Here is a 16,439-nt window from a genome sequence, read left to right as displayed (position 1 = left end):
TACAGCATGGCTAACCTTGGGGATCAGATACACGGTGTGTTCAGGGCTCCTGTGTGAGTGTGCAGTGATGAGGAAAGAAATAGTTCGGTATCACTTCTGCTTCTGTTTCTGCTTCTTCCCTGTTAATAAGCTTTAAACTTCATCACATTCAATATTAAATAGGTTAGGGAGCCTTACTAACAAGTTAAATGCAGGTATACTCTAGTCTTCCTAATAGGACAATGAAACTTCCAAAATCACAAGTGATGATAGAAAGGCAAGAGTATGCAGACATCTGGTCAACCAAACACATAAGGGCAAAATAGCTTTTCTGTTGTACTTTCATACTAGGATTGATACCGCAGAGTCTGTTTTTTTTTTTTGTTTTTAATTTTCATTTGTTTGTTTGTTTTCCTTTCAAATAAAATGAGAAAATAATTTTTTTCTTTACAACTAAGTATAAAGTAATCTCTTTGATGAAAAAAAATAAAGAAATAAGATCTCTCCAATAACTTTATCACTTCAACTCCTGACAGTAGGCCTATAAAGTTGGTCTTGAAAAATTTTACCAACTGCCAGAAAGAAGTGAGAATCCTTGAAAAGTTATCTCACAGCCAGCAGAGAAGTGTGATTAAAAACTGCTGCACACATGGAAGTAGCTCTGAGTGCTGGAAAATTCAGGCTCTGGCTCATACGGCTCTCCTTGCAGTTTTAAAAATACGTCTGTTTTTTGGTTGGTCTAATATGGAATGTAATAAAAATCTTATTTTTCTGAATTATTACTCAATATTAGTAGAGTTTAAGACTCTGTTAATAAACTGGAATTATGATTCAACTATAATTGATTTTTTATACATAGATAAATCTGGGAGCTTCCCCAGTAATCGTATTCAAGATGACTAAGAAAACATGACTGTCTACAATTCAGCTTTATTAGTATATTCTTGACCCTGATTTGTGACGAATTAGTACTTGTAGTTAACCCCATTATGTTTGTAAATATGAACATTTCTCAGCCTATAGTGGAAATGGGGGGAAATGTTTATTTAAAAGGTGCTTCCACTTGAATCTGTACCAGTTTTCAATTTCCATTCAGTTTTTGGTGTCATATTTATTCCTATTTTTTAAAAATATATTTTCTATGTGACTCAAACACCTGTGTATTCATGCATGCATATATGTCCTGTTCCTAGTTTAAAAAATATATTTGCAGTCTGACTCAAATACCTGTGTATTTATACATGTAGACATGTGAGCATGCATGTGTTCTAAGTGGAGATAAATATCTCAAATGTGTCAAGTGGTAAAAAACTAGGTAGAATTAATTATCTTTTAGTTTTTCCTTTCTGGATTTTGAGAAATTAGCACTTTTATTTTACATTTTCAAAGAACATTTTGCTTATGATCAGAAAATGGATATGTTGCAGAGGATGGAGTAAGTTTATCATCAGTGAGGGATCAACATCTTGGACTCTGTGACTAGTGGCACTCTTCAGTTCAAGTGACCCCTCCATTTCATGGGACTGGTGAGAAAGCATGCATTAAGTTCCTTAAAGCAAATCCACAAAATTAGTAAAACTCTAATTAATATTAAATTAACTACTTTAATATTCCTCTTTACAGAGAAACATCTATGCTTTTTTTTTTTCCCCAAATGCCCTGGTTATCTTCTTCCCTTAGCACTCACATTAAAAAAAATTAGTATAAATGTTTTGTGGGATCTTTATTCCTGAAGCCAGTGCTGTCAGTCATTTTCTCAAAAAAGAAAGTGAGACTATCAACAGGAATAATTTCTTCATTTTAAATTACTTCAACTCAATTGCATGTCAATCTAGGTAATTTCGATTTCAGTCCTAGTTGAAAGCATCAGGTAGACTGAGAATCAGTTTGTTTCTTTTGCCACAAGATAGTTGGATATGTGGCTTGACCTTTGGGATTATTCTTCTATTCCTACTGAGTGACTTAAACAGCACTCCAGTCTAAGCTGGACTGACATGTGGAAACTTCCTTCAAGTTGATCTTCAAGGTAAAATGTCATCAAGTGACTCCTGTTATTCAAAACCAGGAATCACTTGCAGAGTTTGGCCTTTCCCAAATATGTCTTCTGCCCTTCTTCCAGGAGAGAAACCACTTTGTAAAATTAATGGCTATTGAAAACTGCTATGCACAAAACACGTGGCAAGTTAACAACAGCATAGCAATAAATGTTATCTCTGGGGACCAGGTGCTGGACACATGCAGAGCAGCAGGGAGTATCGCATGCAGAGGAACCCACTGGGGATGAATGGGCATTGACAATGACTAAGGAATGTTTCTAACTTCAGAAGCTTCAGCCAGGGCACAGACTTCCGGGGTGTCTGCAGATTTCCCGGCAAATAAACAAAATCAGAACACTCAGGTCAAAGAAGAACCTAAAATTTAACCCACTTTCTGTTGTTTAACGCAAACAAAAGGTCTGAGTGACAATGTGTGGCTTTCATAGAGCTAAATATGACAATATAAAATGGAAAGTGAGTTCTCAAAGTTACAACAGCAGAGTGAGAAAGAGATAACTAGACCTCCAAGCTGCTGTGTTTGATCCCAAAGCCACGTGGTCATCAGAGTGTCTTACTCAGGCCCTGTTCTCATTGCTCATTGGTATTCATTCATCTATAAAATAAAATCATGGACCTGAATCATGTCTACTCTTCTGCGTCACTTTTGTGACTACTTAGCCGATGTTAAGACTGAAGATGTTTGTAAGAGGGATGGTATAATATTTAGAATATATAAAAAGTTCTGACAAAGACGAATGAAAATATTAAGACAGTAAAACAGGCACAGCAAACAGTAGAGAAAGTAGAGAAAATGCCAAGAGTGTATCTGTATCAGCAACAGGAAAATACATATTAAAATAAGCATGACATATGCTTTTCCTTTTAAATCTCTCACTAGGAAAACAAAATGAACACAAATGGAGATCAAGTGCTCCACTGCAGACCAGAAAGGAGAAATAATATGCACATTGGTTAAGAACATTTCTGGGAAGACTTGGCAATTTTTATCCAAATAATTATATATACTAGAAAAATACTTCCAAAGGTCATCAATGTAGTATTTATTTTGGCCTTACTGGGAGAAATGAAAATTGCTAAGGAAGTGCCTGATAAATATACATTAGGACAACTCAGTACAATTGCTGCACCAGCTAAAAGAGTAAGGAAGTAGCAAACTGTACCAGGTAAAAAAATAGCAATTCATATTTGGACAGTTAAAAATATTTAAAAAAAATATTAGCTTAGATAAAAAAGGTTTTCCAATACAAAGTGGTAACCCTGAAACTATAAATACACATAAAACAAAAATGAATTCAGAAGGTTATATTAATTTATTGTGTACATATTCATAAATGCATGTAGTGAAAATGACAATAAAAGGAGACTATGTCTTTGAGAGTGGAGGGCATGGGAGAGATTGGAGAGAAGAAAAGAAGGAGGAATCTGGTAGAGTTCTACTTTAATTAAAAATAATTTTTAAGATGACAAAAATGCCACTAAATTCTTTCTTTAGTTTTTTTTAAATACATAAAAATATATTTTAAAATATGTACCCATATGTCTAGCATGCATAGAAACTGGCCTATAAAGACACAAAACAGAGTGTCAACATCACCATTGAACGAAGTGCAACTTATGAAAGCAGCAGAAAGAAGTGAGTCCTGCCTGTACCATTCAATGTTTTCAATGGGTGAGGCAAACAAATACCTTTTTAAAGGTGACAATTTAAGCCATAATATGAGATCAGATGAGGTAGGTCAGGTGGGCGCCTAAGATAGAGGTGCACAGAAAGGTGGTCTTTATCTTTCCAGGGTATTCCAATGCCAAGTTGCATAACTAATGGGCTATAACTAATCTCATACAAAGTCACTTAAGCAGCTTCATAAGGTATTTGACCTACATGATCTATTAATTAAGGGACTGAGACATTTCTTGGAGAGGAACTGCAATTTAGTGATTTGATACACCTAGAATATTTATTTTTATTTATTTATTTATTTTTACCATGCCACGAGGTGTGTTTATTTTCATCAATTATACAAATAATTTTCTATAATATCCCAGGGCAAACCGGTGAAATTTGGCAGTCCGATTAGTGGGGGGGGGGGGTCCTTCAGAGACCCACGGGCTGGAGGCATCAGTGCCCGGATTCACAGTGCAGATTGTGGCTCGCGTCCATCTTGCAGGTGGCTCTTCCTCCACATCACGAGGGGGTCTTGGAGATGACGGGGCGGGGTGGGGTGGGGAAATCTTCCTAGGCTTTTAGGAGATTTCACTCCTCTTTTCCTGTTCAATGGTCTCTTTGGTCGACAGGGTGTTCTTCTCCTGCGTCTCGGTTTTCTTCAGCTTGGCCTTATCGAAGCTGGCGATTTCCCCCATGTCCGGTTTGTCTGCCATTTTCTTACAACTCGTGGATTCTTGTTCCGAGCTCGCGCTCCAGGTGCTCCCACTCGCGTGGCTGCAGCAAGAGACCCACCTAGAATATTTAAACTAATAGAAACCAACAAGATGGACCGACAGTGAGTGGAGGAGAATCAAAGGTGCTGAAAGCATAAGAATCATCAAGAAGGGTAGGATGGCGGCCTTCTGGAAGGCAGGTTGTTTGCAACCCACCCTGTCCGCTGGGATATCAGTCCAAGAGGGCAAAGGGAGCAGAGAGAACAGACTGGGGATTGGAAGCCCTGTGAGTACATGCTGTAAATGACACCAGGGTCAACTGCTTGGAGACAGATGAACTTGGGGTGACTCAAGCCTTATATAGTTTTGAGGACTGGGGGTGAGGACATCCCAGATGGGCAAAGGTCAGTGGCAGAATGTGTAAAGTATCAAAACTGCCTCTTTAGCGTGAAAAGGCATTCTAAGGAATCTCATGTGCTAGCTGAATAGGTTTTTATTGGAGAAAAGAAGTTGAACCTGTAATCTAACTAAAGCTACTTGATATTCTGCAGCTAGAGATATGAGTGTGTGTTTGGGGGTGGGGGTGAACTCACTAAACAAGATCAGAGAATGGGAAGCCCTGCCAATGAAGGGAGTCCTCCATATTGTATTGATGCCCAGAAGGCTATCTGACAGTGGTTGACTCCAACCTTAATTAGCAGGGCAACACTTGATGGCTTGTATGATAGAGTGTTTCAAGTCTATTTCTGTGCTGGACCACTGGATTCATAGGCAACATGAACCTGAATCTCTGGTCAGTGAGAATATAACTCTGGTCACAAGACAAATTGGCCCTTTTGAGAGTAGCTGATATGTTGGGCCTGATTGGTTTTGAGGGCCTGACATTTCCATACAGTGCTAAATGTTTGGCCTGTTTTTATAGCTGCTGATGATGGTGCATGTTTGCTTCACTTTAGGAGGGATTTGCATGTTTCAGGTAATATGAATGATTTTGTATCTCAAATTTTGTAGTCACCTAGATCCATTTCTTTCTTTGAAAAGATAGTCTCAGGCTGGACACCACTTAGCTTTGAACTCCAAGTATGAAACAGAAATAAAAATTTTGTGTGCAGAAGACTGGGCTAGGCATCTCAATAATGCCCCAACTCCATATCTATGAGACAATATGGTTTAAAGTCCTCTAGAGCTCCCCTCCTTGTGCAAGATCAAAGCTATGTGCCTAAAACTTTCTTAGGTCTTTATCTATTCGTAGTCCGTACAGATTATGTATGCTCGTTGAACCAATGTGATTACAACATGTGACTGGGAATTTGTGCCAACGAGAATGCTATGATGCCTGAGAGGTTTAAGAAGCCTCCCCACTCCCAACTTGTGTGTTGTAAGACACCTTTTGAGAGCAGAGCCAGCAGGAACTGACATGGCTTTTGCTTTATGGTATGGGCACGAGTGAATGAGTGATTAAGTAAAAAGATGTATAGTACAGTTTTGGAGATCTCTGAAATATTTTAGGATAGAACACAGTAATAATTATTAGAGAGTTTTAGAAATGAGAGGTAACAATATTTCATAAGTCTTGACTGGTCCTTCCTAAGAAACTACTACCCATTTTTTTCTACTGTAGCAGGAGCAGAGGGAAGCAAGCATTTCAGGGTTTGGCTTGTTTTCAGATGAGCCATGTGCCTTGCAGGAGCTCATTGGTGTGGTGCTTGCTCTCTTGAAACCTGTCTAAAATATGATTTGGCCTAAAGAAGAGGCGTTTAGGCATTTTACTATCTTTGAAAAAAGTTAAAGGGACTATTTCTATTACTATTTGATATCTTTCAAATACTGTCAATTATATCAATACCAAACTGGTCTTTTGTATTGGTTTGCAATAGTTTTGACTTGTAGTCAGCGTGTTAAGTATGACATGTAAAATGAAACAGTGAACACTGGAACATGAACAGAAAAAAATTTAGAAAGATGAAGGACTCATCTCCCAGAGTGTCATTTAAGGGAATGCAATTAAAACAGAAAACAGTTTTGACAAACTGTGGCACAGACACAAAGAAATGAATATTAGGCTCAGCTATGAATTTGTATATAGCTATATATGTATATATGTTGCAGTAAATATTAAAAATGGATGATTTATCTCTTTATCGGTGCTCCTGGTCTCAATCTGCGGGCACTGCTTTTAGTATGGAGCCGTGCACACAGACTTTGTCACTTGGTCTATGAGCTGCCCTCTCCACATAATTCCCTTCCCAGGTGATTCATGCTGCTCACCCTACTGCCTCCGTCCTGGGTGGAATTACTGCCCTTCATAAACATCATTTCAAAGCCTGGTAACTTTCCAAACAGGTTTATATAACAGATTCTCAATTCACAAACACTCTACACAATAAGATTACATCACACAAACTACCCTGCTATATGAGATAAAAATGACCTACAGACACCTTTAGAGTATTTATATCTACCAATGTCTGATTACAGCCATCAGGATTTAAGTCTGCTTTCCCCAGCTTCATCTTGATTTTCCTTCTCAATCCCTGTTCCTTTTTCATGTTCCTACTTTTTCTCTGCCTACCTCTCCACTGTCCAATCATATATCAACTTAACATAAACCTACACACATGCATATATATATATACATATATATGTGTACGTATAGCTATATAGCTATATATACATATATGTATATATATACATATGTGTATATGATGCTTGCGTGTGTGTATGTGTGTGTGTGTGTGTGTGTGTGTGTGTCCTCATACACATACTTCATCTATGAACCAGAAAGAAAGCACACAGGCAAGCAGAAAGAAAGCTGGAAGAAAGACCTAGTTTACCAAGGAACTAAGACTCACATGACATATAGGAGAGAACACTGATAGAGTTGTGATGGAGGCCTGCACAAATACTAGCTGTGACATTGTTTCCTGCATCTCTGGGTCAGTGACAGATTTCTTATCATTTTTCCAGGTTTGGTTCATACCAGCATGTCTGATCTGTTCTGCCTATGGCTTAAATACGACACAAAATACATAATGCACATGATCGGCCAGGCTTTCCTTACACACAGTCAAATTAACAGATTTCATAGATTGAACTTTTAATGGGAACATGTGGTCCCCACATAATGGAAAAACACAGGTTTAAATTTGGGTTGAATTTCCAATGTAATTATGATGAAGCTGAGTAAAATACAATTAATTTTTTGAAAACATACTGGTGATTTAAAGTAACCCTTTCAAAAATTATATTGCCATTTCTTCCCTTAAGAGTTATCAGAGAAATTCTTCAAAACCCAACCATTTTTTAATGAAATAAATTTAAATGCCTGTTTCTTGTTTCCTCAGATTTAAAATTTGAAGTTTATGACAAAATGGTTTTCACTTGGCTGTTGACTTAGTAAATATTTTTTCTTTTTTTTAATTGAACAACTTTATTTTCAAAAACAAATATAAATGTACAGATTTTAAAAGCATTATTGCATAACAGTATATGAATACATTTTTGTTAGTACTTGGTATTTTGAAGGTTTGATAGTACACATTAAAATCTTACAAGTTACAATGAGCATAAAGTACATGTAAAACAAGATGTAACCTGGAAATAGTGAAAGTTTCTTGGTGTGTAAAGATTAACCATAATGATTTTACTTTTATTTTCTTTTTTCTTTCTTTCTTTCTTTCTTTCTTTCTTTTTTTTTTTTTTTTTTTTTGGCCTTTGTTTTTTTTGAACTTCGTTGTTTCTGGGGTGTTCAGAGCTTTCTGGGGTTAGTATCCCATTATCAGTGACTGCATATTATGTCTGTTCTTTTGTGACTGGGTTACCTCACTCAGGATGATATTCTCTAGATGAATCTATTTTCTTAAGAATTTCATAAAGTCATTGTTTCTGATAACTAAGTAGTACTCCATTGTGTAAATGTACCACAATTTTTGGATCCATTCATCTTCTGAAGGACATCTGGGTTCTTCCTAGCTTATGACTATTATAAATAGGGCTGCTATGAACATTCTGGTGCATGTGCCTTTGTTTTATTTTGGAACATCTGTAGGGTATATGCCCAGAAGTGAAATAACTGGGTTTTTAGGTAGTACTATGTCCAATTTTCTGAGGAATCGCCAGACTGATTTCCAGAGTGGTTGTACCAGTTTACAACCCCACCGACAGTAGAGAAGTGTTCCTCTTTATCCACATCCTTGCCAGCATCCCTTGTCATCTGAATTTTTGATCTTAGCCATCCTGGTTGGTGTGAGGAGAAATCTCAAGGTTGTTTTGATTTGCATTTCCCCGATGGCTAATGATGTCAAGCACTTCCTTAGATGCTTCTCAGACATTCTATATTCCTCAATGGAAAACTTCTTGTTTAGTTCTGTACCGCATTTTTAATAGTGTTGTTTGATTCTCTGGTGTCTAACTTCTTGAATTCTTTGTATACCTTGAATATTAGGCCTCTACCAAATGTGGGGTTGGTACAGATCATTTCTCAATCTGTTGGCTGCCTTTTTGTTTTCTTGACAGTGTCCTTAGCCTTACAGAAACTTTGCAATCTCATTAAGTCCCATTTGGTGATATTTTGACCTTAGAGCACGAGCCATTGTTGTTCTGTTAAGGAAATTTACTCCTGTGCCTATGTGTTCTAAGGTTTTCCCTACTTTCTTATCTAATTGTTTCAGTGTACCTGGTTTAATGTGGAGATCTTTGATCCACTTGCACTTGAACTTTGTTCAAGAAGATAAAAAGGGTCTATTTTCATTCTTCTGCATGCTGAATGCCAGTTGGACCAACACCATTTGTTGAAGAGGCTGTCCTTTTTCCAATGAATGTTTTCAGCTTTTTTGTCAAAAATCAAGTGACCATATATTTGAGGACTCATTTCTGGATCTTCTATTCTATTCCAATGATCCATGTACCTGTCTCTGTACCAGTACCATGCAGTTTTAAACACAATTGCCTTGTAATATAGCTTGAGGTCAAGGATGGTGATTCCTGAAGATGTTTTCTTGTTATTGGGGAAGTATTTCATTATTTTAGGTCTTTTGTTATTCCAGATGAAATTGCACATTGCTCTTTCCAACTCAATGAAGAACTGGGTTGGAATTTTGATGGGGATAGCATTGAATCTGTAGATTGCTTTTGGTAAGATGGCCATTTTCACAATGTTGGTTTTTCCAACCCATGAGCATGGGAGATCTTTCCATTTTCTGCCATCTTCCTCTATTTCCTTCTTTAGAGATTTGAGGTCTTGTCATACAGGTTCTTCACTTGTTTAATTCGAGTCACATCAAGGTATTTCACATTATTTGTGACTATTGTGAAGGGTATCTCATGCCTAATTTATTTCTTCACATGATTGTCCTTTGAGTAGAGGAAGGCTACTGATTTGTTTGTGTTGATTTTATATCCAGCCACTTTGCTGAATTTGTTTATCAGCTGTAGATGTTCTCTGGTGAAATTTTTGGGGACACTTACATGCACTACCATGTCATCTGCAAACAGTGATGTTTTTACTTCTTCCTTTCCAATTTGTATCTTTTTGTATTACTTTTGATATCTAATTGCTTCAGCCAGGACTTCCAGTACTATGTTGAATAGGTAGTGGGAAAGTGGGCAGCCTTGTCGGGTCCCTGATTTTAGTGGGATTGCTTCAAGTTTCTCACTGTTAATTTTGATGTTTGCTATTGGTTTGCTGTATATTGCTATTGTTTAAGTATGGGCCTTGGATTCCTGTTCTTTCAAAGACTTAACATGAATGGGTGTTGAATTTTGTCAAATGTTTTTTCAGCATCTAGTGAGTTGAGCATGTTGTTTTTTTCTTTGAGTTGTTTATATGCTGGATTACATTGATGGATTTCTGTATATTAAACCATCCCAGGGATGAAGCCTACTTGATCATGGTGAATGATCGTTTTGATGTGTTCTTGGATTCGGTTTGCAAGGATTTTGTTGAGTATTTTTGCATCAATGTTCATAAGTGAGATTGGCCTGAACTTCTTTTTCCTTGTAGGGACTTTGAGTGCTTTAGGAAAGAGGGTTATTGTGGCCTCGAAAAATTAGTTGGGTAGTGGTCCATGTGACTCTATTTTGTAGAATAGTTTGGAGAGTATTGGTATTATGTTGTCAATAAATGTCTGATAAAATTCTGCACTGAACCCCTCTGGACCTAGAATTTTTTTTTTTTTTTTTTTTTTTTTTTTTTTTTTTTTTGGTTTGAGAGGCTTTTGATGACTGCTTCTATTTCTTTAGGTGTTATGGGATTACTTAGATGGTTTACCTGGTCCTAGTTTAACTTTAGAATCTGGTATCTGTGTAGGAATTCATCCATTTCCTCCAGATTTTCCAGCTTTGTTGAATACAGGCTTTTGTAGAAGGATCTGATGATTTCTTGGATTTTCTCAGTTTTAGTTTTTAATGCTTCCACTTTCATTTCTGATTTTCTTAATTTGGATACTCTCTCTTTGCCTTCTAGTTAGTCTGCCTAAGGGTTTATCAGTCTTGTTAATTTCTGAAACAACCAGCTCTTGGTTTTATTGATTCTTTGAATGGTTCTTTTTGTTTCTATTTAGTCAATTTCTGCTCTGAGTTTGATTATTTCTTCCTGTCTACTCCTCTTGGGTATATATGCTTCCTTTTTTTCTAGAGCTTTCAACTGTGCTGTCAAGTTCCTTGCGTATGCTCTCTCCAGTTTATTTTTGGAACCCCTCAGAGCTATGAGTTTTTGTCTGAGTGCTGCTTTCATTGCATCCAATAGGTTTGGGTATGTTGTGTTTTTGTTTTCCCTGAATTCTAGAAAATCCCTAATTTCTTTCTTTATTTCTTCTTTATCTTTGGTATCATTTAATAGAGCATTGTTTAGTTTCCATGTGTATATGGGCTTTTTGTTGTCTGTGTTGTTATTAAAGAACAGCCTTAGAAAGGATGCATGGGAGTATTTCAATCTTCTTATATCCACTGAGGCTTGTTCTGTGACCGGTTATATGTTCAGTTTTGGAGAAGGTGCTGTGAGGTGCTGAAAGGAAGTTGTATTCCTTTGTTTTAGGATTATATGTTCTGTAGATGTCTATTAATTCCAGTTGGTTCATAGCCTTTGCTAGATTTACTGCATCCTTGTTCAGCTTCTTTTTCCATGATCTGCCCACTGATGAGAGTGGGGTGTTAAGGTCTCCCACTATTATTGTTTGGGGTGCAATGTATTTTTTGAGGTTTAGTAGGGTTTCTTTTATGAATATGGGTGCTCTAGTCTTTGGAGCATATATGTTAAAGATTAAGAATTCCTCCTGACAAATTTTTTCTATAATGAGTAAAAAGTGTCCTTCCTTATCTTTTTTGATAACTTTTGGTTGAAAATCTACTTTATTCTATATCATAATGTCCACTCCAGCTTGCTTCTTGGGGATGTTTGCTTGGAAGGATTTTTCCCAACCATTTGCTCAGAGAAATTGTGTATTGTTGTCTCTGAGTTGAGTTTCCTGTATGCAACAAAATGCTGGATTCTGTTTATGTGTCCATTCTGATAGCCTATGTCTTTTTTACTGGGGAATTGAGTCCATTTATGTTAACAGATATTAAGGAATAGTTGTTGCTGTTTCCTGCTATTGTTGCTTTTAGAGTTGGAATTGTGCCTGTGTGTCTTTCTTCTTTTGGTTTTCTTGCTTAGGTATTTTCTTTTTTTTTTTTTTTTTACTAGGATGTAGTTCCCCTCTTTGCATTGGGTTTTCCACCTTTAATTTGTTGTAGTGCTGGATTTGTGGTCAGATATTGTGTAAATTTTGTTTTGTCTTGGAATATCTTGGTCTCTACATCTATGGTGATTGAGAGTTTTGCTGGGTATAGCAGCTTGGGCTGACACTTTTGTTCTCTTAGGTTCTGCATGATGTCTGTCCAGGATCTTCTAGCTTTCATAATCTCTGTTGAGAAGTTGGGTGTGATTCTGTTTGGTCTGCCTTTATATGTTACATGACCTTTTCCCCTTATTGCTTTTAGTATTCTTTCTTTGCTTTTGGCACTTGGCATTTTGACTATTATGTGTCGGGATGAATTTCTTTTCTGATCCACTCTATTTGGAGTTGTGTAGGCTTCTTTTATGCTCATGGTCTTCTCATTCTTAAGCGTAGGGAAGTTTTCGTCTACAATTTTGTTGAAGATATTTACTGTGCCTCTTAGTTGATATTCGTCTCCCTCTTCTATTCCTATTATCCTTAGGTTTGGTCTTCTCATTGTGTCCTGGATCTCCTGGACATTTTGGGTTAGGAGTTTTTTGGCTTTTGCATCTTCTCTGACTATTTTGTCTATGTTTTCCATTTTGTCTTCAGGCCCTGATATTCTCTCTTTCATCTCTTGTTGTCTGTTGAAGATCCTTGTATTTGTGACTACTGATTTCTTTTTTTAGTTTTTCTACCTCCAGGGTTTTCTCCTTAAGTGTTTTCTTTATTGTTTCCTTTTCCATATTAAATTCCTTGTTCAATTCCTTCATCTCTTTGGTTCTGTTTTGTTCTAGTTCTTTGATTTCTTTGAGTGTTTTTCTTGTTTTCTCTTTAAAAGCTTCTATTTCTTTATGCTTTTCCTCCCGTTCTTGTTTAAGTATCTCTATCTTCATCTTGAGGTATGATTTCAGGTCTGAGTCTTCTTTCTCTGGAGTGTTTGGCATGAGCTGTTTGCTGTGATGGGAGAGCTAGGTTCTGGTGTTGCCAGATTATCTTGGTTTCCATTGCATAAGTTCTTTTGCTTTTCTCTTGCCATCTTGTTGTCTGTGATTATATGTGGTCTTGTTATCAGTGATTGGTTCCTGTCTCTTCCATGTACCTTACCTGTATTCCTGGATCTCCACTGTCCTGAGAGTTTGGTCCACATGCACGGGCCCGCCGGGTGGAAACTGAGTCCTTGTGGAAGAGTTCCCATTCCCCTGAACTAATTGGGGGTGCGGGGTGCGTGCTTTCCATGTGTTCAGCCCAGACCCCTCTGCGCTCAGGCTGCTCCCAGTGTAGTCTCACCAGGCCTGTGTTCCTGGTTCTCTGCTGTTCCCAGTGGCAGATGGCCTGAGCGTTTGGTCTGCAAGAACGGGCCTTCCAGGTAGAAACCGAGTCACTTTGGCAGAGTTCCTGCTTCCCTTAAAAAATGGGAGGGGGGGTGCTTTCAGCACACTTGGCCCAGACGTCTCTGTGCCCTGGCTACTTGCAGTGCAGTCTCACCAGGCCTGTGTTCCTGGATTGACTTTTTAAACATTTTAATCATAAATGAAAATTATGAGCACAGATACTTCTTGCCATCCCCTGTTTACTGTAATCTTTAAGTGTTCCCTACATCTGTTTCCTAGAGCTTAATACATTGACATGTGCATTTACATAGGTGACTACCTAATATGCTTTGTAAAATAAAATTTCACAGACTCTTCCCACATTCACTGCAATCAAACCTGAAATGGGTGTCAGTAACAAAGAGCAAAGCAAGAAAAGGAAGTGACCCTTAGAGTCACCTACTATGCAAAATGACTATTTGGAACACCGGTTCTACTCATAGACTTATTTTGTTAATCTTTTATGCATCTAGCCATGTTTGCATGGACCATAATAGAAACAAAAATTTATCTCACATCCTCTAGGATAAGATTGCTCACTTAGAGACTCCAACTTTCAGTGCTTACAAACAGCCTCTCATAGAATTGCTTGTGTTTTAATTTTTTTTCAGTTTGCATAGTTACTCCTAATGGAGAGCACCATTCTGCAACCCCTAGTCAGTCTGGTCCTCTGAGATGCAAAGCAGATATGCCAAGACCCAGAGAAATGTAAGAGATTATTTGCAAGGGTGTTTCCCTACAAGAGGCAGAAGAAAAGTATTCAGGCAGAGCAAAGCACAGCTGACATGTGGAAAGAGAAGAGAATGAAGGAGGACTAGGGAAACTCAGAATAGCTCTAAAAGAGTCTCATTCTGGCCCTACATGGGGCTGGGATAATGTCTGCTCAGCTCTCCTACCATGGCTGGTCACTGCAGTAGATCCTGTGGTACAAACACTGAAACTGGAGGCCAGCTGTCCTTTTATACCACAGTAGAGTACCTGATTGTCCACCTTAGTTTCCTGTTGGGAAAAGGCATCCTGTCTTGTAATGGTCATCATAGCCTCCCCTGTGGCAATAGTATGATACAACGTTCAAAGTACCACGGTGTACTTTGTTATCATTTCATAAAGGAATAGACTCAGAGAAGTAAAATAATATTAATGTTTTTCAAATCTATGACTGTCTTCTCTGTACTACAGCTGCTTCCTGTTACTACACATGTATATATCTTCATGTATATATCTTCATGTACTTTGTCCTGATGTTTTTATTCTTTCCTGATGAAACATAGCATGCCAACATGAAAATAACTTGCTGGCATGCTTCAATAAGTAATAACAAAGCGCACAGGGTTATTCACATGCCAGAAGTTTGCAGGGCATTTTCCTCAGTCTCACCTATCACTCAGAAGGAAATCACTAACCTAACATTTAAATTATTTTATGGATTTTTATATCTGAGTCACACAAGCAACTCTTAGCAATGGCAACCGATTTTGTTTACTTGTAAAGCATGTATTGGAAAATTCTAATTTACACAGATTTGTATTTTGTTTGCTTTCTTAATCAACATATTTGTGAATTTGGTCCATGTGGGTACATAGGATGTTTTAGCCTACTGAATGGATGGACAAAGACTTTATTTTTAGCTTCAAATCTCTTAAAATATTTTTGAATAATTCTTTTAAATTTTTATGCACTGTACTTTGATTATATTCACTCCTCTTCTCAGATCCAGTGCCATCTTCCTACACACCACCCTCCAACCTTTATCTGCCTTCATTTTCTCATGTGTGTGTGTGGTGTGCCTCTGTCTCTGTCACTATCTTGCCCTCTGTCATTGTCTCTCTGTCTCTCTGTTACTGTCTGTCTCTGTTAGTCTCTCTGTCTCTGTCTCTCCCTCACTATCTTCCTCCCTTTCTTCATTCCTTCTTTTAAACTGAGACCAATCTGCGTTGCCCAAATACTCTTGTGTGTAGAGCCTGCCCTAGAATATGATCAAGATACCCTTAATGAAAATACTCTTATTTTCCCATGAGCTGTAAAATATCATCAGTGAGGAGTGGGATTTTAATCATATTTTTATGTTCAATGCTGACATTTTCATCTCCCTTAAGAGGAGTCAGGTCTTGACAGGGTGTTAGAATAACCACACACTTGTGTGCACAGCTACCCTGTAGTGTCCAGAAAACACTGCTTGCTTGTTCTCATCTACCACCTCTGTCACATTTTTTTTTTCAAAAACATCAGTCAAACTCTGTCTTTTAATTGAAACACTCCATTCTTGTTTTTTTAAAACAATTATTGTATGCAATGTAATATTTAGTTAGCAATTAATATATTTCTGCATGCAGAAATAATTGTGCTGTTTCTTTTTTTAGTTTCTCTTTACAAAATTCTACGTGTCGTACTTAAACCTCAACTTCCCTTTCTTTTGTCAGCCTTTTAACCCTCAGGATACCTTTGTTCTATGGCTGTTTTGAGAAAACTGAATTATTTTTCAGTTCCTATGTATTGCCACCCATGTAGCATTTCATTTCCTGAATTAATTTTCTCTAGAAATTAATAGCTATGGTCTCTTCACTTTTGTCTCTTTCCTTTTCATTATTTTTTTCACCTTTCGTCCATGAAACCATTCTGGTTAATTGTGTATCCTAACTTTATAAAAATGTCTTTGAGTGTTATTAACTTTTTAATGTAATTACATTTAATACTCACCTTTGTTTTCTGTTTGTTTTTTTATACTTCTTAAATATCTTAAGTATGGTTTTACGGCTTTCTGTCATCACAAATTAAGTATCTAATATACTTTAAAAAGTAAGCTGTATCTTTAAAAGAAAACAAGTGTTTTTTTTCTATTTCAAATATTTTCAATATTAAAATATTTTTTATTTATTTTTATAACTTTGTTTCTCAGTTGGCCATTTTTCACGGTGCCTTGCTTTTGTATTCTTCCCTTTAAATTTTTTTTTCTAAGGTTG

General features: G+C 37.1%; 1 protein-coding gene across 1 annotated transcript in view; it reads right to left on the bottom strand.

The window, feature by feature from the left end:
* Positions 1 to 4,176: 4,176 nt before the first annotated feature.
* The window catches only part of LOC308430331 (thymosin beta-10-like), a 126,158-nt gene continuing 113,895 nt past the window's right edge, over positions 4,177 to 16,439 (bottom strand). Inside the window, exon 3 of the mRNA XM_080929466.1 lies at positions 4,177 to 4,505. Within this exon, the coding sequence (XP_080785592.1) occupies positions 4,278 to 4,412 (135 nt within the window). The 5' untranslated portion in view covers positions 4,413 to 4,505 and the 3' untranslated portion in view covers positions 4,177 to 4,277. The remainder of the gene's footprint in view (positions 4,506 to 16,439) is intronic.

Source organism: Micromys minutus (assembly GCF_963924665.1).
Source record: "Micromys minutus genome assembly, chromosome: 15".
NCBI lineage: Eukaryota > Metazoa > Chordata > Mammalia > Rodentia > Muridae > Micromys > Micromys minutus.
Note: the sequence above shows the minus strand (reverse complement) of the source record. Positions and strands in the feature narration are given on the sequence as shown.